Below are 22,049 nucleotides of genomic sequence, written 5' to 3'. Positions count from 1 at the left end.
TTTTTCTTTGACAGGTAGAGTTATACACAGTGAGAGAGAGAGAAAGGTCTTCCTTCCGTTGGTTCACTCCCCAAATGGCCACTATGGCCAGCACTGCGCCAATCCGAAGCCAGGAGCCAGGTGCTTCCTCCTGGTCTCCCATGCGGGTGCAGGGCCCAAACACTTGGGCCATCCTCCACTGCCCTCCTGGACCACAGCGGAGAGCTGGACTGGAAGAGGAGCAGCCAGGACTAGAACCCGGCGCCCATATGGAATGCTGATGCTGCAGGTGGAGGATTAACAAAGTGAGCCATGGTGCCAGCCGCCAACAGTGGCTTTTCTACTTACTACTTGTTGAATTCTTACTTGGAGGATTAAGCTTTGTGATTATAAAATAAACTATAAATATGTCATTGAAAAAATTAAAAGAAAAATAAGAAAGAGAAGAGAGAGGATGAGAGCAGGAGTGGAAGGGAGGGTAGTGTGGGAAGTATTGTGCTTTAAATCTGTAGATATGAAATGCCTGACATTTGTTCACCTTATTTAAATAAAAAGTTATATATAAAAACATCCTACAAGCTATATTGTGATACTGACAAGATACAAGAAAGTTTGCAGCACACAATGTAGAAAGTCACAGTTTTTAGGTAATGAACACTTTAAGAATACTTAAAAATGTAAGCACTAATCAGCTCACTATAATTCTAAATGATGTCTAGAGAAAAAATGAGACAAAGAGATTGAAACAGAAAGCCATCAGATAGGGTAAGAATTTATTAAACTCAACTCTTCTCAACAACTACGTATCATAGAGCGATCCTGTGCTTTATGCTCTGTAAAACATGAGTATACTTTAAAAAATGAAGAAAGGTGGGGCTGACTCCATGGCATAAGAGGTTAATCCTCCGCCTGTGGCACCGGCATCCCATATGGGCACTGGTTCTAGTCCCGGCTGCTCCTCTTTCAATCCAGCTCTCTGCTATGGCCTGAGAAAGCAGTAGAAGATGGCCCAAGTGCTTGGGCACCCAAATGGGAGACCGGGAGGAAGCACCTGCCTCCTGGCTTTGGATTGGCACAGCTCAAGCCATTGCAGCCATCTGGGGAGTGAACCAACAGAAGGAAGACCTTTCTCTCTGTCTCTCCCTCTCCCTGTCTGTAACTCTACCTCTCAAATAAATAAATAAAATCTTTTAAAAAAATGAAGAAAGGTAAGAAAAGGAGAAGGAAGAGAAGGAAGAGGAAAAAATTAGAACTCCATTCTTCATCACATGGGAGTCTTTGAGGAATTAACATTATGTTTAAATTAGGGAAATGTTTTCAATTCCTGAATCAAATACATCTAGTAGCTTCACCTGTCAGTTATAACATTAGGGAGAAGGGCTTCAAATTTCACAGAAGGACGTGGTCCACTTGGAGCTCTGGCACACAGCTGACTGCCATCATTAGGTTTTTTGCTGTCATTCTCCACAGCTACCCATGTCTTTCCCTGATCTATGGGAAGGGATTCCGTTTTATTCTTTGGCTCTGATGCACCCTTCAATCACTCCTTCTCGCCTGCTGGAGTTACCGATAACATGAAAAGTAACTTCAAATTGAGATGGAAATCTCAAAAGAAAGCTTTCTGAAAGACAAACACCAACAATGCTTACAGTAGCTTGAAATTTCCTGGAAGCGATTCTCACCATGGCTAAGGACCACACTCTGGGCACTGTGACTTTAATGGCACCATAAAAATAACAAGGCATTAAACAAGCCTCAATCTTAATAGACTGGAAGAAGGAGGGTGAGGCTAAATATTTAAATTACCCACATCTAACTAATGGCGCATTCAGTGGATGGAAACCCATTATTCAGAGTTTTTTAGTAATCCTCCTACCTTCTAAAAGGAAGTGTGAAATAAGATAAATGACTACAATTCTTAGATTTCCTACAAAGCTCTGGGAAAAGTCATTGCAATTTTGGGCATCAAAACTTAGTGAGGAGGATAGGGGTGGAATGCAGGCACAGTTTGAATTCAGACCACAAAACAAAATAGGATCCTCATACTTTCCAACAAAGGTGTTTATTGTGGGTAATGTGAGGCATGAGGCCTGACAACCTTAGAAGTTAGAGAATGAAGCAAAGACCATGCAAATTAGAGCCAGAGGAAGTTTTTTTAGATGACTTTTGGGCCAACGCTTAAATTCTGATGTGAGAATGTGAGACTCGGATGAAATGACTTCCCCAAGACAACACAATGACCTAGTGGGACAGCAAGGTCTCCAGCCTACGTATGTCGGCACCTCGTTGAGTTCTTGGGAACTGTGATGCATGTCCACATGGGTGACTGTGGTGTGGGAATCAGACTTGGAACAATCCTGAGAGTGTAAACTGAACCAAAAATAGAAACATGACCTCCACTTGTGCAGTCCTCAAGTCCAAAGACAAACAAATAACTTTACTCACCTACAGGGAAAAACTCGCTCATTTTCTTTTTGTAGATTTTGAAGTCAACTTCCAAGAAGACACAGAAGATGACCCGATCCACCTAGAGGCAAACAATAAATACTCAAAATGAAGAGAAATATGGGAATTGCTTTCCAAGAATATGATTTTTTTTCCTAGAACACAGATTTTTAGTGCTATAATGATAACCACATCACAGTATTGAGTGATATTCAAGGGTGTGTGTGTGTGTGTGTGTGCATGTGTAATCAATTCATGGGTTTCTTGGTTGAAACAGGTTACATAAATCAAATAAGAAATAAATGACAACAAGCCACTTTGCAGCAAGCTATAAATAAGATCTGAGATTCCAATAGTATACCTAGACTTTATGACAATAAATAAGATCTGAGATTCTAATAGTATACCTTGACTTTATGAACTATAAGACAGCTGCATGAGAGGTATACAGCAGAATGACAATAAACTATGTCATTAAACAAAGAGCTTTGTTCTACTCTTCTTAGACAAATATATTTATCAGACCTGTTATTATTTGAACAGGGCCTTAAATGCTTCTATGCAGTTTAATTTGTGACAAGTCACTTGCTTTAGCCTTAACGTGCTTGGAAAATGCATAAGAAATAAAAAACAATTAGTTGCTGGTAACAAGAGTCAACATGACATTTAATTTGGTAGATATTACTGAACAAGTAAACTCTACCTCAAAAATAAAATGTGTGTGTTGTTCCTTTTTCTGAGAGTGCTTGCTTCTGCATCTAAGGGGTTTCTTTGAAACATTCAGAGAGTAACATGGTAAGCAAGATGGATAGAATACGCATTATTGCTCACATATATCTGATAGTAAATCAGAAACCCGATTCTATGTCCTGAAAAAAAAAGTACTTCTTTAGTACCTCTATTTTAGCAGCATAAAATAAATGTAACTACAACTGGTATACTGAATAGAGCATCAAGTGAGCCATTTCTTCTGGCAGTAGTGAAATGAAAGCAGGGCATGCACTTGGCAGGACAAGAAAGAACCCAAGAACCAAGTGGATGTCACCCATTTAACCCTTCAGCCTGCCTACCCTGTGGCATAAAGATTCTGCTAGCCAAGTAGGACAGTTCCCAGTAGGACAGAAAATCTACAGGGACAGAGCGTGGGAGCAGGGTTGTAAGGATCACCAGGGTTCCCTGATGCAAAAGTAGATTTGGCTCCCTAATCTCTGCCCACGTCTTGACCTCGTTGAGAGTGGGCTGTCTTCTGGGCAGCCAGTGGATTTCTATGTTGCAATCACCACAGATCATGCAGTGCCTGTAAGTACCTTCGTGGGATAGAGTGTATTCACCTTTGTGTGCAGTGTCCAATCCTGCCTGCCTATTATCAATAATTTCATGATTGCAAAAGCTGTCAGCATCCAGTCACTCCACAGGCCAACTATAAGCTTAATGAATAAACAGTGAACTTGTGTACTGGTGAAGGCACAGCTCCATGCTCCTCAAGGAATCTCATGCCCCATGGCTGAAGCTTGAAATCATAATGCCCAGTGGCAGAAACAACTTGCAAGAGGACACATCCTCTATGGTAGCACTATTACAAATCCCTCAACCTTGGAATCACAGCAGTGTGGGGACCCATTCGTAGGCACTGCGACAATAAACAGCTGAGAGGCTGAGGTGGCTCCAGAGTCTCAGATTCCTACATCAGTAAACTGAATGTGAAGAAGTTTTTTAAAAAAGGAACTTAAACTTGATCATCCAGAAACCGGCAACTAACCTCTTACTAAGGACTTCCCAGTAGAAGGACCCAAATAGAGCTTATTTTCTGCTCCACTTTAACTGATCAAATAGTTCCTTGACTTTGTTTCCACACTCATCAAATAAAAGGCTTCCCCCTCCTACACTTTCAAGGGAGCCCACAACCACTTACCATGTAGAGCTGCCAGATTCATGAATCAGTGCCACCTCAAGCCAACTGTTTAAAATTTGTGTATGTCTCTGTTTATCTTTGTAAAAGTGTAAAAGACACAAAAAAATGCAAGGGAACATCACACACAACTTTGGGATGAAGATCTCTGGGAAAGACAGGGGAGATAACAGAAGAGGTAGGTGGAGATGTAATTGGAAAGTTAATATTTTGTTATTTAGAAAGAAGATTTGCAAAAAAACATGGTAAAAACATTTAACAGCTATTACCTATGGTGGTAGGTACAAAGATCTCATATTTTCTTTATATTTGAAATATTTCACAATTAAAAGTCCTATAATGGATAGCAAGACTCTATTCAGCTATGTTATCTTCCTTTACACACACATGGAGCTACTTGGAGTTTCCAAACACCATAGCGATTCTTACTTCTGTACCTATTAGTATTAGTGTTTCTTTTTTCCCAGGCTTCAGATAGCTAGATTACTTCTAAAGTTACTTATTTGCAATCAAAACTCGAAACAACAAAATTTGGCTTAATGCAGTTCTAGTAAGACTGAGATGAACAGTCTTATTTTTACCATTCCCCTCCCTCTATCTCCAAGATGATTATACAGGGAGTCAGCATTGTGGCATAGCAGGTTCAGCCAGTACCTGAGATACCAGCATCCCATATGAGTACTGGTTAGAGTCCCGGCTGCTCCACTTCCCATACAGCTCCTGGCTGATGTGCTTCAGGAAGCAGTGGAAGATGATTCAAGCACATGGGCCCCTGCCCATGTGGACAGGGGAGACCCCGATGGAGTTCCAGGCTCCTGACTTCAGCCTGGTCTAGCCTTGGCCATTGTGGACATTCGGGTAGTAAACCAGTAGATGGAAGAGCTCTTTCTCTGTCTTTCCTTCTCTCTAACTTTGCCTTTCAAATAAGTAAAATAATCTTTTTTAAAAATAAGATGATTATTTAGTATAAGTTAAGGGATTTTTTTAAGCATTCATGTATGGTGTGGAGGTGTGTGAATATGTGCATGAATGTGTATGTTTGAGTATGTTTGTGTTTAGGAGTGTTACTGATAATGCTATTCAGTGCAGCTAAGTTCACTTTTAAAATCTATACAGACCTTCACATTTTTTTAAAGATTTATTTATTTTTTATTTGAAAGACAGAGTTACAGAGAGAGAAAGAGAGGTTTTCCATCTGCTGGTTCACTCCCCAATTGGCCACAATGGCCTAGGCCAGAGCAGGAGCCAGGAGCTTCTTCCAGGTCTCCCACGTGGGAGCAGGGGCCCAAGCAGGGGCCCAAGCTATCCCAGGCCATAGCAGAGAGCTAGCTTAGAAATGGAGCAGCTGGAACTGAAACCAATGCCAATATGAGATGCTGACACTGCAGGCATTGGCTTTACCTGCTATGCCACAAAGCCAGCCTGCTCCCCCCATATAGACTTTAAACAAATTTTTTTAAACATTGCAAGGAATTATAATCTACCATTTAGCCCAAAAGCTCTGTTACCATGGAAATGGTTTATGTCCAGATTTCAACAGCCCAATTTATTTTCTCTGAGAAAAAATTGATTATTAGAGTGAAGCATTTTTATTTTAAAATAATTAGAGCTGGCACTGTGGCACAGTGGTTAAAGCCCCGGCCTGCAGCACTGGCATCCCATATGGGCCCCAATTCGAATTGTGGCTGCTCTTCTTCTGATCCAGCTCTCTGCTATGGCCTGGGAACGCAGTAGAAGATGGCCCAAATGCTTGGGCCCCTGCACCCACATGGGAGACCAGGAAGAAGTTCCTGGCTTCTGGCTTCGGATTGGCACAGCTCCAGCCATTGTGGCCAAATGGGGAGTGAACCAGCAGGTGGAAGACCTCTCTCTCTCTGGTTCTCTCTGTAACGCTGTCTTTCAAATAAATAAAATAAACCCCTTTTTTTTTGACAGGCAGAGTTAGACAGTGAGAGAGAGAGACAGAGACAAAGGTCTTCCTTCCATTGGTTCACCCCCCCAAATGGCCGCTATGGCCGGCGCGCTGTGCAGATCCGAAGCTAGGAGCCAGGTGCCTTTCCCTGGTCTCCCATGCAGGTGCAAGACCCAAGCACTTGGGCCATCCTTCACTGCCCTCCTGGGCCACAGCAGAGAGCTGGACTGGAAGAAGAGCAACTGGGACAGGATCCGGCGCCCCAACCAGAACTAGAACCTGGTGTGCCAGCACCGCAGGTGGAGGATTAGCCTAGTGAGCCACAGCGCCAGCCAATAAAATAAATCTTAAAATCAGTAAATAAAATAATTGAGTGGCCCAGTTGTCTGGCCACACCCTTAGGCGTGACACTGAAAATATAGAAGAAAATGTAATCCATGAATTAACCTTACTCATAAATAGATGCTGTGGTTGTGGTTGGACAAAAGCTCATTTGGCTGACAACTTGTGTTGACACACTCATCATGCATCTTGATCATTGCTCATGTCAGACTTTACCAAGAAGGCATGCAATGAGCTCTCCATCCCACAGCTCTTCTTACCATGTTAGGATGATACTGCCTTCTTTGAGAGGTCTGAGCTGTATCTCTTCCTATGGAATCTGAGACACCTGTGACTATGGCAGAAATAATGCTATGTGGCTTCCATATCAGAAATCAGAAATATTCATATCATAATATCATAAATATTTCTGCTGGCCTTCTTAAGAGACTCGCTCTTACATGCAAACATCACGCCATGAGGAAGAGTGCATGGTGAACCAAGGTGCAGCTGTTCTGACAAAGCCCTAGCCCAAAGTAGGTAATTTTCAGATGATTTCAGCTCCAGACCTTTGAATTAACCCAGATGAGGCCACACGGCACAGAGATGAGCCTTGCTAAACACTAATTGCAAATTCATAGGCAAATCATAGAAATGCATGGGTAGGCCCCTGACATTCTTCCAGCTTCTTCCTGTCACCACTTTTGGGATCTCTTGATTCTCCAACTATGTAGTACTTGGCTCCAGGTGAAAAACTCAGACTGAATGGATCAGGTGGAACCACACTGGGGTGATATGAAGAATATAGATGTTCTAATTGCTACATGGCTGAGAGATTGTGCCAAGGGGGAAGGGCCCCGGGTGATCCATCCCAGCTCCAGATAAGTCAGGAGAACCTACAGGAACACCTCACTATGGAGGCCTGGGAGCATGGCTTCTTTATTTTATTTTTTAGAAGTTAAACAGTAGAATAATTTTGTGAAATGTTGGTTCTTGAGAGGCTATATTCATCAGATATTAAGTGTGCACTTTCAATTAGCCCTAGCTCATCTGCCATTCCCTTACTAGAAAACGTGAATTCAGAAATCGAGTGATTTTTCTCCTCAAGGCCAAAAAAAAATTAGTGGTAGAAGCTCAGGTATCTTAACTTCACATCCAGAATCCTTTCTGTGATTGCACCCTGGTGGAGACACATGGGATTGAGTTTCCAGGCTTGTCACTAACTCTGTGGCACAGGATAGAGCATTGTTATTCTGTGTCCTAGTTTTCACATCTGTATAATTAAAAAAATGAATTATATCATATATATATATATTTCCTTTCTATACCTCTGCTGTATCTCTATGGAAATCTTTTTAGACTGTGTCAATTTAATTAACCTGGAGCCACAATTCTCTGAATGGTTTTGAGCTAGGGTTGGCCACAGAGAAATTTCTGGGAGGCTGAAAAGACAGAAATTCAGCCGCAGCCACTGGGCTCAGATGGTGCTAAAGGGCCCTGGCAGGACCATGCCTGCTGTTGCTCATCACTTAGAATTGGGTATAGGTGGATCCCGAGCGTCTCGGACCCCTGCTGCTTCTCCTGTGGCAGAGGCTTAGCATCAAGGTTGGGTATACATCCTGCTCCACAGCGAGGGCAGTGGTTCCTGCCACAGGGTAACTCGGGCTCGGGGTTCAAGGCAGTGAGAAGCAGATAAGCATGCCAGTGTGTCCATATGGGTTCCAGTAGATCCACGTGACTTCCCTGTTAGTCTTGTTCTCTCCCTCTTACCACTTATCCCACTCTCCCTTGTACCATCTGCCTTGCTGACCAATGCCAAGCCTGTTAGGAAGCTGAAGCAGTAGCCTTCCATGGGCATCTGCACAAGCTACATTCAATGGACCCGTGAGAAGTTTCTCCTGCTCAGCCATGCCCTTCTGGAAATTTTCTTTCCCGTTTCTTGCACCATTGTGTAAGATTTAACACTAATAATGAATCCTTTATTCCATATCACTCTTAGGGTTCTGCTTCCCTGATTAAACGCTGAGTGATGTCATTTTTCATATAATTTTGCTAAATATAATGTAGAGAAATGCAGTGAAGTGAAAAAAATAACAAAGTTCCTTTATAGAGGTATGTTAGCTGTCCAGGCTGCTAGAATTCCAATTATTCCTTTCAAAGTAAATTTTGTCAGTCTTAGTCCACCATTTCAGTGAACTTCCTAAAGTGTGCATCCACTTCTTTGTAATTAACTTAATATATTTAAAATTGGCTCAATATATATATATATATATATATTAAGCACATATATGTGTTTATATATATGCTTACATGTACATATATATGTAATATTTTTTCAAAAACATGTCAATAAATTCAGATGGATACCCAGCCTGAAATATTATAGCAAATAATACAAAAGGCAACATTTTTGGAAGACTTGACCCCAGTCTTCCTTATACCTTAACCTAGAACCTTACAAAGTATACTGTGGTACATATCTTTGCATTCCCAATGCAAGGCATAGATACTGACTCATAACAGGAGCTCTGCAAATACTCACAGAGACTATGTTTAGAATATGGCTAAAATGTAGATATGTGGCAGGTATTTTCCAAAGGTGCTTAGTTCTAGAACCAAAACTAATTATATTTAGGATAACTTTTTCTAGGTTTGCCAGAAGCCAGAGAACAAAATTAGAGAGAATTCTGGATGGCTTTGCAAAGTAGAAAAAGCACTACATAAATAGTAGTAGTTATTAACTGTCACTTGTTGTGAACATATCCAATGATGCTATGTTGTGTGTAACAGTTCTTCAACTCAGCACTAATGTTTTCATGTAAAGTGCCTATTAGTTTCACAATAGCAAAATAATGCTTTGTAACTAGTATGCACTAAAAATAATAGCTTTTTTTCAAATGAAAAGACCATATCAAGGTTTGGTATGACTGTAGATTGGCAAAAACTTTCATATACAGCTTTGTGGTATATATAAATTAACTGAACAGGCACATATCCTATGACCTAACTACTTTACATCTAAGTAAATATCTAGCAGAATGTACATCTATACCACAAAAGGACACATCCCAGAATCTTCAGTCAAGTTATTTGTAATATCTCCAAATTGGAAACTGCTTAAATGTCCATAAATGGTGGAGTGGATAAACACATTTGTGATGTACTGATACAATGTAACATCACAAAGCAGTAAGAATGAAAAAATTTACAACTACACACAAAGGTAAATCTATGGGTAAATCTCCCAGATAGAATGTTACATAAAATAATCCAGATAAAACATAGTGCACACATTGGATGATTCCATTTCTTTAGGGTTCAAAAACATGATAGAAATAGGCAAAATCACCTAGGGTGTTCAAAGTTAGTGTAGCAATTATTCTGAGGTGAGAGTTGGTGACAAGGGACCAAGGGGAATGCCTGGGATCTTGATTCTTTGATCCCGATGCTGTTTCCTTGGCTGTGTTCAGTTTGTGAAAATTCATCAAGCTGTGCACTCTGGATCTGTGTTCTTTTCTGTGTGTATGTTACACTTCAATAGGGATTTTTTTTGAAGGTTGAAAGTCTTATGTTACAGTTGTCTTGGTCAACAATCAAAAAATCTATTTTCATGGACTTGGAGGTCAAAAAGCCCTTTAAAAGCTGAGCTTCTAAAGGCAGTCTCTCCATATATTTCCACTGATGCCAACTGAAGCTCACCCACGAAGGCATAAAGGAGTAAAGATGTATTTCTTCCACCAAGACATCCATTAATCTGCAGTTGGGGGTTTTATGCCCCATAAACATGAAGACATAAGTCTTATTAATCTTTTCTAGCAACATACCCGCTGCTCCTGAAGAGGGTAACACGGTGAAGCAGGTTTGGAATATCTGCAGTCAACCTCCATTTTTCACGGCTACCAGTTACAGGCCAGCTGACACAGCCAAGATTATCCTGTGTTCAGCGATACTGGGAGAATGAATGGATTCTGATGAATGTAATTTGCTTCCCCAATGCCAAACATTCATAGATCTGGTATGCATGTAAGTACTTCTTTAACTGAGGACTGATGGAGGGCTAGCCAGTGTAAATATAGCCTGATGTACATCTGGGGTGAAATCCCAGTCTTTCTGAAAGAAAAACCAACAACCTCAGCAGGGAAGGCCTGGGTCTGGTTAATCCACATTAAGTAGTGGCTGCTGATAATAAGCAAATTAAACTGCAGGACTTAAGTAGTAAATTTGTAGAAAGACAGTTTTGAAATTGTAGAGGATCAGAATGATTGGAACTTCTTTGATGTGATGAATAAATCAGTGATAAACAGAGTAACCAAAATAAGGACAGTACTGATTGACAGAACAGAATAAGAAGGTAGGGTGCCTGGGTCCTATTCCTGCCTCCTCCACCAACTGGAGTAAACAAGGACAAACTGTCATTCCCATGGGGTATTAATTTTCTGCTGCTGTGTAACAAATCATGACAAACACAATATCCCAACACAATAATGCTTTATATCTCAGTTTCATGGTAGGTGGAAAACTCAGACCCAAACTAGTTAGCTCCTCTGCCCAGAGTCACAAAAGTCACAATTCAGTTGTCAGTTGTGTTGCAATCTTCACGAGATCGTTTTGGTCCTTGTCCAAGTGCAATTAGGCTATTGATAGATTTGATTCCCTGCAATTGTACAATTGAGGTCCCCGGATTCTTGCTAGCTTTTGACTGGGGACAGTTTCTACCTACTAGAGGCCACCTGCAACTCCTTGCTTTATGAACCACAGAACATTTCAGGACATGCTGTTTTCTTTCTTCTAGGCCAGCGAGAGGACTACGTCTCTATTACTTGCTCCATTTCCAACCTCTAGACTCCTTTTAAAATCTCTCAATTAGGTCAGGCCCACCAAGACACTTTCCCTTTTAGTTAACCCAACCAATTAAATCTCTTAATTACATGTGAAAAAATCTCTTTTCCTAATCAAAGGAGCCACAATCCCATAGTATTTGCAGGTTACACCCTCCTTGAAGGAGAGACGTTTCAGTGAGGTGCGCACATCCACAGAAGGGCAGTGGCAATCTGGGAGCTGTTGTCTTAATGCTCCAACTTGACTGGTGCATTTATCGGCTCTTGACCTTGAGCAAGTTACTTAACCTTGGTTAGCCTCAGTCTCTTCATCTCTAAAGTGGAAACACTGAACTCTTGGTTTAGGAGTTAGTGGCTTAAAATAACACATATTCTTTGGCTCACAGTTTTGTAGGTTCTAAGTGCAGCACCATATTCAGGGTATCATCAGACTGAAGTCAAGGTATCAGCCGAACTAAGCTCTTGTCTGAAGGCTCTGGAGAGAAATCCACTTGTAAGTTCATTTTTGGTGGTTATATAATTCAGTTCCTTGCAGTTGGAGGACTAGGGTCCCTATTTCCTTGTTGGCTAGCTGCTGGGGGTCACTCTGAACTCCTGGAGGTCTCTGGCATTCCTTGCCATATATCTGCTTCTATCTTCAAGTCTTCAAATGAATGTCAAATCCTCCTTGATTTTCAATCTCTGACTTCATTTTTTTTATGCTCTCCAGAATCAGATTTAAAGGACTAATGTGATGGGGTCAAGCCCACCCAATTAATCACCCTATCTCAAGGTCAACTGATTTGGGACCTTAATTACATCTGCAAAATCCTTTCAGAGTCAAATGTAGATCATGGTTTTGATAATTGTACCCCATGGGTCAGGAATCTCAGAGCTCATCTTAGAATGCTGCCTGTACAGCTCATTACAACGACCTCATGAAGCACTCAATGTCACGCCTTGGGCAGGGGACCTCACATACATGGGGGACTTCCAAAAGTTCATGGAAAAGTAGAATTAAAACAGAAGTGCTTATGATAGAAAATTATGAAATTCACACATATTATTTTTAGAATACATATTTTCCTTGAGCTTTATGAAGATACTCCATATAGTAAATGACCCATAAACAAAATTCTTATTCATTAGGCACTGAAACACTTAGTGTAGCACTGGCAAACAGTTATAATCAGTATTCACATGGTGAGTCCTTTATTTCTACCCTGATCTTTTAAAATACACCAAGACAAGCTATCAGCTCGTTGAAAATATCAGGGCATTTTTTTTTCCTTCTGATACAGCAAAAGCTATTTTGTTCCAATTTCTGTGAAATTTCATCTTAAAAGTAACATTGATGAAAATGACCCATATTATATGTAAGCAGCTCTATTTTTGTCTGGCCATGTCGACCAATGACAGAAAGAGAAATTGGGTAAGCTGATATTCAAGCTTCTGTCATGGAAAATGTTTTACAAGACCGCAGAGGAGTCCCTGTTCTGGTATTTTAATGTCCTTGTCAAGTGTTGCCGAGTATCGTTTTTCTGCTTCTTCAAGGTACTAAGTATGTTCGCACTGGTGCTCACTGCCACAGAAACTAGTATTTCAATCTCCAAATTATAGAATGGGAAAATTTTTCTCTCCTTGTTCCCAGAGATACTTGGATCAGTTGGTGAGCATTTATAGCCCATAAACACTCAAAGGGCATTTTTGCATTTTGATATTGCTTCTGTGTGCATAAAAAGGATCTTTTATTTGGGGGGCTTTTCTGCAAACCCAGTACATCTGTCATTACTCCCTGGAAGCACAATTTAGAGTCTTCCTGTTTTGTTTTGATAAATTGCTCTTTCTGACTTTTCTTCAACTCTCTGAGAAAAATGGCCATGTATCTGAAGAACCAAGAGTTATTTAGGTTTGGGCTGGAGGCTCCTCTGAACAAGTTAATTCATAAAGTCTGCCTCATATTGATCAAAATGGACAGTCTCACCAATGACACATCTGTCGTGGTCCTTGAGGCTGTTCCAAATGTGTGGCAGAGGACACACACATGCACACAAGAAGGGACTAAGGACCTACAGTTCCGTATTCTAGCATAGCAAGCCTGCAGCTCATGTAACCCAAGATATGCACCTGGGAGATACTGGGCAAAAGCCAGGCAAAGACAAACAATAGTTTTCTTTCATTTTCTTTTCTTTTTAAAAGTTATATTTATTTCAAAGGCAGAGTGGCAAAGAGAGAGGAAAAGACAAAGAGAGAAAGAAGTCTTCCATCTGCTGGTACACTCCCCAAATGGGCCAGGTTGAAGCCAGGAGCAGGAGCTTCATCCAGGTCTCCTGCATCAGTGGCAGGAGTCCAAGCACTTGGGTCACCTTCTGCTGCTTTTCCAGGCCCGTGGCTTGAAAGTAGAGCAGCCAGACATGGGCTGTTGCTGTCAGAATTAGCAATTTAACTCAGTGCACCTCAATGCTGGTCCTATGAATAGGGGTTTTTCATAGCTGGACAGGAAGTTTTGCTGAGGCCACTCACAACTGCCCATTCCTCCAGGCCTAACACAGATCATTCTTCCTGGTGGTGGTGGGGGGTGCTGGGGGGTGCCAGCCCCTGACAGCTATGAGGAGTCCCACTGAGAGACTTTGCCAAAGAGAGTGCATCATGCATGCTGACCAATTCTTCCTGGAGTCAGCCTGCATCCAATCACGAACTCAAGCAGCAGCCCGATGGCCGAACTCCCTCCTCTTGATTTCGTGCAACCCTGAGGGGCCATCTGTTAAGGATGTGTCTCCTTAGTTTCACATGCAGGAAACTTCTAACTCCCAGAATCTCAGAAGATGGTTACATTTGGAGATAAAGCTTTAAAGAGAATATAAGGTTACAGTCAGGCATAGAGTTCCTTCCTGTACTTCGCCGTCAGTCACTCCCACGGTGCCCTTAGTCCCCTTAAACTAAGAAGACAGTGCCAGGAATAGGTCTTTTGATTCCAACGTCTTCACCAGCTAGTCTGTGACATGAAATTACACTGCCAATGCTAGAGCTATTGTGCATCCAGCGTTTATGCCGCGCTCCTGTCAGCCCCCAGCCCAGCTGCAGCGCTATTGTACATTTCATACTCCTGCTTCCCAGAACCCTGTTTCCGCTTTCTTTTATCTGATGGGGAACATCTGCAGAGGTGGTTCAGAGACAAAAGTTAATAATTACTCTTTCTTTGTCCTAGTAATTAAAAATTTCAAGGAAGGATTGTCATTCATTGCTGCTGATGAAGATAGTGCTTTAAAAAGCCAACAGATCATGACCTTAAAAATGTCATCACTGATAAATAGAAATATCAACTCAACTCAAGATGAGAGAATGCTATGCCAAGTCACTGGTGACCTGAAATCTGGTCAGGTGCTCACAGGAATAGGGACCCCCCCCTACATACTTGCAAACTCTCCTGACAGCCTTGTTTTCTCCACATTTCATTAGTATCTGACACACAAGTAGATGCCATTTACAGCTCCAAGGAAGCTCATTAACATGTCTTCCAGAAGAGCATTTTATGTGGACAAACGCTGTTTTTCTTTTCTTTTTTTTTGACAGGCAGAGTGGACAGTGAGAGAGAGAGACAGAGAGAAAGGTCTTCCTTTGCCGTTGGTTCACCCTCCAACGGCCGCCGCGGCCGGCGCACCGCACTGATCCGATGGCAGGAGCCAGGTACTTAGGTCTCCCATGGGGTGCAAGGCCCAAGCACTTGGGCCATCCTCCACTGCACTCCCTGGCCACAGCAGAGAGCTGGCCTGGAAGAGGGGCAACCAGGACAGAATCCGGCGCCCCGACCAGGACTAGAACCCGGTGTGCCGGTGCCGCAAGGCGGAGGATTAGCCTAGTGAGCCGCGACGCCGGCCCAAACGCTGTTTTTCTAACTGGTGTCCCTCTCACTCTTACAAGAAAGAATCTTGTTCTTCAAAAGGCAAATCTCAAGAGAGCACTCTCCCTCGGGTGAATTTCCATAGGCTTACATCTGATACAATATGAAGTAGTGGACCAAAATGGTTCCATTCACAAGGTGTCTGAGGCTGTGTGGATGTGGATGTGCCTGTATGCTTGAGCATGTGTGTGGCGATTTGTGTGTGTGTGTGTGTGTGTGTGTGTGGTGTATAGGAGAGAGAAAGGAAGAAAACAGGTACATTGTATCTCTCTTCTAAGACACCACCTCTTCACCGTCTCCTCCAACATTCACTCTGTATCCAAGCCATTGGTTGTTTACTTTGTGTTTTTGTCTACTTGTCACTCTCTGTGTCATCTCTCTCTTTTAAAGCCATATCAAGGAGCATGTACCTTAACTAACCTGTGAATCCCTCGGTGAGACTCTGCCTTTTGCTTTAATCATCTTTCTACCTGGCAATCAAAGGGTCATTTGTACTGCTACATCTGACCATTAGGGCCTGCAGGACCTGACTCCAACATCTCCCCCGCTCAATCAGGGCTCCCCAAAGGAAAAATCATTTACAAAAAAGGTGAAAACGTTGGCCTACGGTGCTGCTGTCCATGACAGAAGGTGCCTTTGTCTCCTCGCTCCTCACCCTGTTTCTAAAGCGCGTCATCATTGCCCTGAGACAGTTAAATAAGGCTGATCTCCCATCCATATTTGTCAACCAAACCATCAGATTTGAGGGGTTTTATTAATTAAATGCTTTTCAAATGTTTATCAGAGGTTATGTCTCTCTCAGGGAATGGGACAATGGCCACAGTATTCCTGCAAAACTAAGTTTAATTTGTTTTTTTTTTTAAATATGGTCTTTTATTTCATGTATTATGTAAAAGGTTTATGCATGTATGTGATTAAAAACAGTGAATTTATTTGCAGTCTGTACTGATCTGGGAGGAAGATGGACTCAGCTTGTACAGTGGCTTCATTGCTTCCTAACGCACTACAGCACACCTTCTGGGGGGGAATGGAACCCCCTCCATCCAGAAAAATCATGATCTATGGCATAGACCAGAACACTTGGTACATATTTGTATGATAGATAGATATTCATGGAGAAAAAAAAAAACAATATATCTGGGCTTCCAAATATATTTCTTCTTCATATACTATAATCTTAAGGTATAATACAGTCTTCTGAACTTTACATTTTAAAATCAAATCTACTATGAATATCAAAATCTTCTCACAGAAAGGGATGGGAAGAGAATGGGACTAGTAGTTGCTGAACACTCGGATGCTAGACTCTGAGGTATGTGCTGTCACGTGTGTAAGCTCAGCTCACCCGGATCATGCCCTGTGAATAATTATTACACTAATTTTGTAGGGACATCATCTCCTTTTTTTTAGAAAAGTAACTAAGACAACAGCAAAAGAATACCTAACCAAATGAAAACAAGCACAAAAAGTAAAAGGAAGACAACTAAAGTCTACCAATGTCAACCTCGAGTCAATATTTTTCTCTACTGGAGAGAGAAGGGGGAAAAAAAGCAACACCAGTCAGGTATACACTAGGTTATTTCAACAGAGGGCAACAGAATGATGACTTTCTGAACCTAGCCAACAGATGTCCCACCCATTGTACTGATCTTGTTATATAATGTCTGCTGCTGTAATCCCTTAAAAATCCATTTTCTAAACTCAATTCCTCCCAGCATCTGTGAGGCTAAATGCTGCGGCGGCTGTTTCCTGGTTTGCGCTGATGATTCCCATGCCAGTTACAGGTCAGAATTTAAGGGCAGTCAAAATAAAGCCTTGGTTTGCACGTTCAGCAGGAAGACGATGATGCTTTCTTTGCATCTGTGCTGCATCCAACAATGTTCCATCCAATCACCCTTCAGCAGGAGAGGAAGTGTCCAAATTACAGAAATGCACAAGTGGAATTGGCATATTGGCACAATTTAGAGTAACTACTCAGTTGCTCAGAGGGACACATTCCTAAAATAATATTGCCGAAGTCCGTGCTAAACTTTCCATCTGAAGTGTGGATTTGTTCCGTTGGACATAACTGGATGATTTATTCTTTAAAACCAAGCAAATCCACAATGATATACTTTTGGGAGGTTTTGGGGGGAGAAGCCAAAATATAAGTCTATGAACAGATGTGAAAAATATTTGGAAAGAAACCGTGATGATGTATTCATTGGAAAACTTTATCCAGGATTCTATTTTTCTATTTAGCTTATTTTCTGGGTTGTGAAACATATACACATATTCTGGGAAACAAATTATTTGAAGTATATTTAATTCCTAAGCCAAATCTTTGAGAAACCAGATATGGAACAGCCATAAATTTCTCAACTATGTTGAAGGTCCACTTTGAAAAAGTTCTATTTTTTAGGGAATTATTTTGATTTTTTTTCTTGTGATATCAGGGGTTTTACTGCTACCATATTTAATTACCACATGATTTAGTCGTGTGAGAGCCCATGTACTTTTTCTTAACTTTTGTTTATTTATTTAATCTAAAAGGCAGAGAGACAGATGGACAGAGATCTCCCATCCATTGATTCATTAACCAGATTCTCGAAACAGCTGGGGCTGGACCAAGGCCAAAGCCAGGAACAAGGAACTCAGTCTGGATCTTCCATATGGGTATCAGGGACCCAACCTCTTGCCCCATCACGTGCTGCCTCCCAGGGTGAACAATTACAGGAAGCTGCAATCACTCTGAGATGCAATGCAGGCATCCAAAGTGACATCTTAGCCACTGTGCCAAACAGCTTCCTCCAGAATGTGTTTTTCTAAATCTTAGCAAGCAACTCTACCCTGTAGCCACGCTTCTTCTCCAGCCAGTGTGTGTGAAATGGTTGTCAGGCCCACTCTAGACTACATGGACCATGAGGTTCCATAAAACTTGTCATGGTACACTCTTGATGGCCACTCGGCAGTGCAAAGATCATTTTTACTCTTCAGTGCACAACTAGGAAATTGCTTTGTTCTGCCAAAATGGACCAAAACCACACGCTGATTGCCATTTACAGGGAAAACACAGTGGAAAAAAAGGTCAAGGGGCTCAGATTAGAGAAAATTGCTACTTCATCAAGCAAATAACTATCATGAATGCCTCTATTTTGCAGAATACACTAATACATTTGGCAAACTAATATAGAAATCAATTGAAAAGAATTGATTAAAACAAACTAATGAAACTGTGAAATCCCAGGCAGTCCAGTGTGAAGCAAAACCCACTGAGGGAGTCCATGAGATTATTTAATAATGTTTACCATGGAGTAGTCTAGAACGCTGGGAATGCTGGGAATTCTCAGTGGGGATCATTCCACCCTCCGGCTCACTAACGATGGCCTGAGAAATTAGGATAAAGTGTATATTTTCTTCAAACAAGCACCTTTTATCTTAAAACGACAGCTAATTTTTAAAGCTTCTACTCAATTCTATGGTCATGTCTATTTTGGTATATAAAATGCTTCTTTCCCTAAATGTTTATAGAACATTCTGCCTTCTTGAAGAGATAGCACTTCCACCCTTTGTCTTCAGGCCCTCCCAGACCATGTTGCAAGCCTCAGTTTTAGACAGGCCATGGATATTTTTTCAAGAGAGGTGCTCTATTCTTGAACCTGTGGTAGAGTGAATCAGGAGGTGCTCTATTCTTGAACCTGTGGTAGAGTGAATCAGGTATTAACAGAGAAACTTCAAGTTCAAATGGTCCAGATTTTTTTTTTTGGTGTAGGTTTGGCCACTTACTTTGTCATTTCCAGTAAATTGTTCAGTTTCTCTAAATTCAGTACTTTTATCAGTAAAATAAGGCTAACAGAAGGACCCATGCCACACTGGAGCAATGTCTAGATTATACAACGGGATAGTGTGTGTTAAGTAATTATCACAACTATTGAAAATAGGCAAGCTAGTATTCTTTTTTTTAAAAGATTTATTTATTTATTTGAAAGTCAGAGTTACACACAGAGAGGAGAGGCAGAGATAGAGAGAGAGAGAGGTCATCCATCTGCTGGTTCACTCCCCAATTGGCCACAACAGCCGGAGCTGTGCCGATCTGAAATCAGGAGCCAGGAGCTTCTTTCAGGTCTCCCAATTGGGTGCAGGGGCCCAAGGACTCAGGCCATCTGCTACTTCTTTCCCAGGCCATAGCAGAGAGCTGGATCAGAAGCGGAGCAGCCAGAACTAGAACTGGAGCCCATATGGGATGCTGGCACAGCAGGCGGTGGTTTAACCTGCTGCGCCACAGCACCGGCCCTGCAAACTAGCATTCTTCACAAGGTTTCATTTGAACTACTTTTGAACATCTTTAGAATATTTAGTGTGGCCGGCACCGTGGCTCACTAGGCTAATCCTCCACCTGCAGCGCTGGCACACCAGGTTCTAGTCCCAGTTGGGGCGCCGGATTCTGTCCCGGTTGCCCCTCTTCCAGTCCAGCTCTCTGTTGTGCCCCAGGAAGGCAGTGGAGGATGGCCCAAGTGCTTGGGCCCTGCACCTGCATGGGAGACCAGGAGGAAGCACCTGGCTCCTGACTTCGGATCAGCGCAGTGCACCGGCTGTAGTAGCCATTTGGGGGGTGAACCAACAGAAGGAAGGCCTTTCTCCCTGTCTCTCTCTCTCACTGTCTAACTCTGCCTGTCCAAAAAAAAAAAAAAAAATATTTAGTGTGTGTACTGAAATTGGAGGCAGAATTCTGTGAATTTCCTAACACACTAATCTAATGTATTCCCTGTCATAATGGCCTCTTTTCCCTCTACTTCAACACAAGGTTATTGCCACAAGTAAGATTATTGCTTGCTATGCTACTTTATATGACTTTGGCTCCTTAAAAGGAAGTCAGGCTAGTAGACGCAGGAACTATGTCTTAAAAACCTTTACACCTCTAAAAGCTACAGTATTCAAATGTTAGCATAATCCTTCCAGGGTTCTTAATAAAAATGTTAGTTCCTGACAGTCTCCACAGATACTGGGATTTGTTGGCTAGAGTGGTACCCAGGAATCAGTAGTTCTTATGAGAATTTGCCACCCCTGTGCTTTTCAATGTAGGTGGCCAGTTGTGCTTCATATGATCTTATAAGCACACCAGTGGCTTCAGGGCCCACCCTAACCCAGAATTACCTCATTTTAACTAATTACATCTACAAAGACTCTACTCCAAAAAAGGATACATGATGATATTTCAGGTAGAAATGAATTTGAGGGAGGCTGGCATGTGGCACAGTGGGTTACCAATAATGCCAGCATACCATAAGGGTATCGGTTCCAGTTCAGGCTTTCCCATTTCTGATTCAGCTCCCTGCAAATGTGCCTGGGAAAGCAGTGGAGGATTGTCCGAGTCCTTGGGCTGCTGCAGGCGCATGGGAGACCTGAATGGAGTTCCAGGCTCCTAGCTTCAGCCTGGCTCAGCCCTGGCCGTTGTAGATATTTGAGGAGTGAGCCAGTGGATGGAAGATCTCTTTCTCTCTCTCCCTCTTTCTGTAACTCTGCCTTTCAAATAAATAAATAAATAAATAGTAAAAAAAAGAAGTGAATTTCAGGGAAGGGGAAATATCCAACTCAGAACATATCCCTACTCCCAATCTTGACTTTGAGAACAGTTATATCACTAGCTAATTATACTACAGTGTAAATGAGTGCCATGAAGGGTGATGCAACTTATTAAGGTTCTAGGTAATTAAAGGAATACTATTTAGCGCTATTTTCATAAAATATTCTCTTTGCAACATATATTTATGCTTCCTTGCAAATAAATCCTTTTCTTGGGTGTCATTATGGCACAGTAGTTTATGATGCTGCTTGTGAAACCACTGGCATCTCATATTCGAGTGTCCAGCTTCAAGTCCTGGCTCTGCTTCTGACTTTAGCTTCCTGCTAATGTGCACCTTGGAAGGCAGCAGATGATGGCTCAAGTACTTGGGTATCTGCCACCCAAGGAAGAGACCTGTTTGACTTCTCAGCTCCTGGCTTCAGCCTGGCCCAGCCCCAAGTATTGCAGGCATGTTGGAATCTCAACCATTAGACAGAATATATCTCTCCCTCGTTCCCTCTCTCTGCCGTTAAAAATAAATAAAAATAAATAAATTAATCTAAAAATAATATTTCTCACCAGGATATTTCTTACAATAAAATTCTGCTGCTGACATGTATCCTGTTTTTTTTTTTTTTTTTTTTTTTTTTTTTTTTTTTTTGGCAGGCTGAGTTAGACCGTGAGAGAGAGACACAGGGAGAAAGGTTTTTCTTTTTCCGTTGGTTCACCACCCAAATGGCCGCTATAGCCGGTGCACTGCACCAATCCGAAGCCAGGAGCCAGGCGCTTCCTCCTGGTCTCCCATGCAGGTGCAGGGCCCAAGCATTTGGGCCATCCACCACTGTACTCCCAGGCCATAGCAGAGAGCTGGCCTGGAAGAGGACCAACCGGGACAGAAACCAGCATCCCAACAAGGACTAGAACCGGTGTGCCGGCACAGGCGGAGGATTAGCCTACTGAGCTGTGGCACCGGCCATGTATCCTGATTTTTAATGAGATTTTTCATTCTGCCATCTAGTTTTTCTTAGCTTTTTCCATGCCATTGTGTATCAGATATAGAGCTGACACTAAATAATTATTGTTACATATTTATATTCATCCTAAAAACACGGTGTGCATTGTGGAGGACACAGGAAGTGTGCGACACAAATTTTCCTGTTTTCAGTGAGGTTTTCTTACAGAAGAATCAATCCTCACACAAACAGTACCAGCCAGGTGGACAG

At 41.9% G+C, this 22,049-nt stretch overlaps 1 protein-coding gene across 4 annotated transcripts in view; it reads right to left on the bottom strand.

The window, feature by feature from the left end:
• Positions 1 to 22,049, bottom strand: part of MACROD2 (mono-ADP ribosylhydrolase 2) — a 2,169,899-nt gene that overhangs the window by 220,377 nt on the left and 1,927,473 nt on the right. For all 4 annotated transcript variants that reach the window (XM_051846213.3, XM_051846214.3, XM_008256366.5 and 1 more), the window contains one exon: positions 2,425 to 2,506. In XM_051846213.3, the coding sequence (XP_051702173.2) occupies positions 2,425 to 2,506 (82 nt within the window). The remainder of the gene's footprint in view (positions 1 to 2,424; positions 2,507 to 22,049) is intronic.

The sequence above is a fragment of the Oryctolagus cuniculus genome, chromosome 11 (genome assembly GCF_051225735.1).
Source record: "Oryctolagus cuniculus isolate XC-2025 breed Fujian yellow rabbit chromosome 11, ASM5122573v1, whole genome shotgun sequence".
Lineage (NCBI taxonomy): Eukaryota > Metazoa > Chordata > Mammalia > Lagomorpha > Leporidae > Oryctolagus > Oryctolagus cuniculus.
Note: the sequence above shows the minus strand (reverse complement) of the source record. Positions and strands in the feature narration are given on the sequence as shown.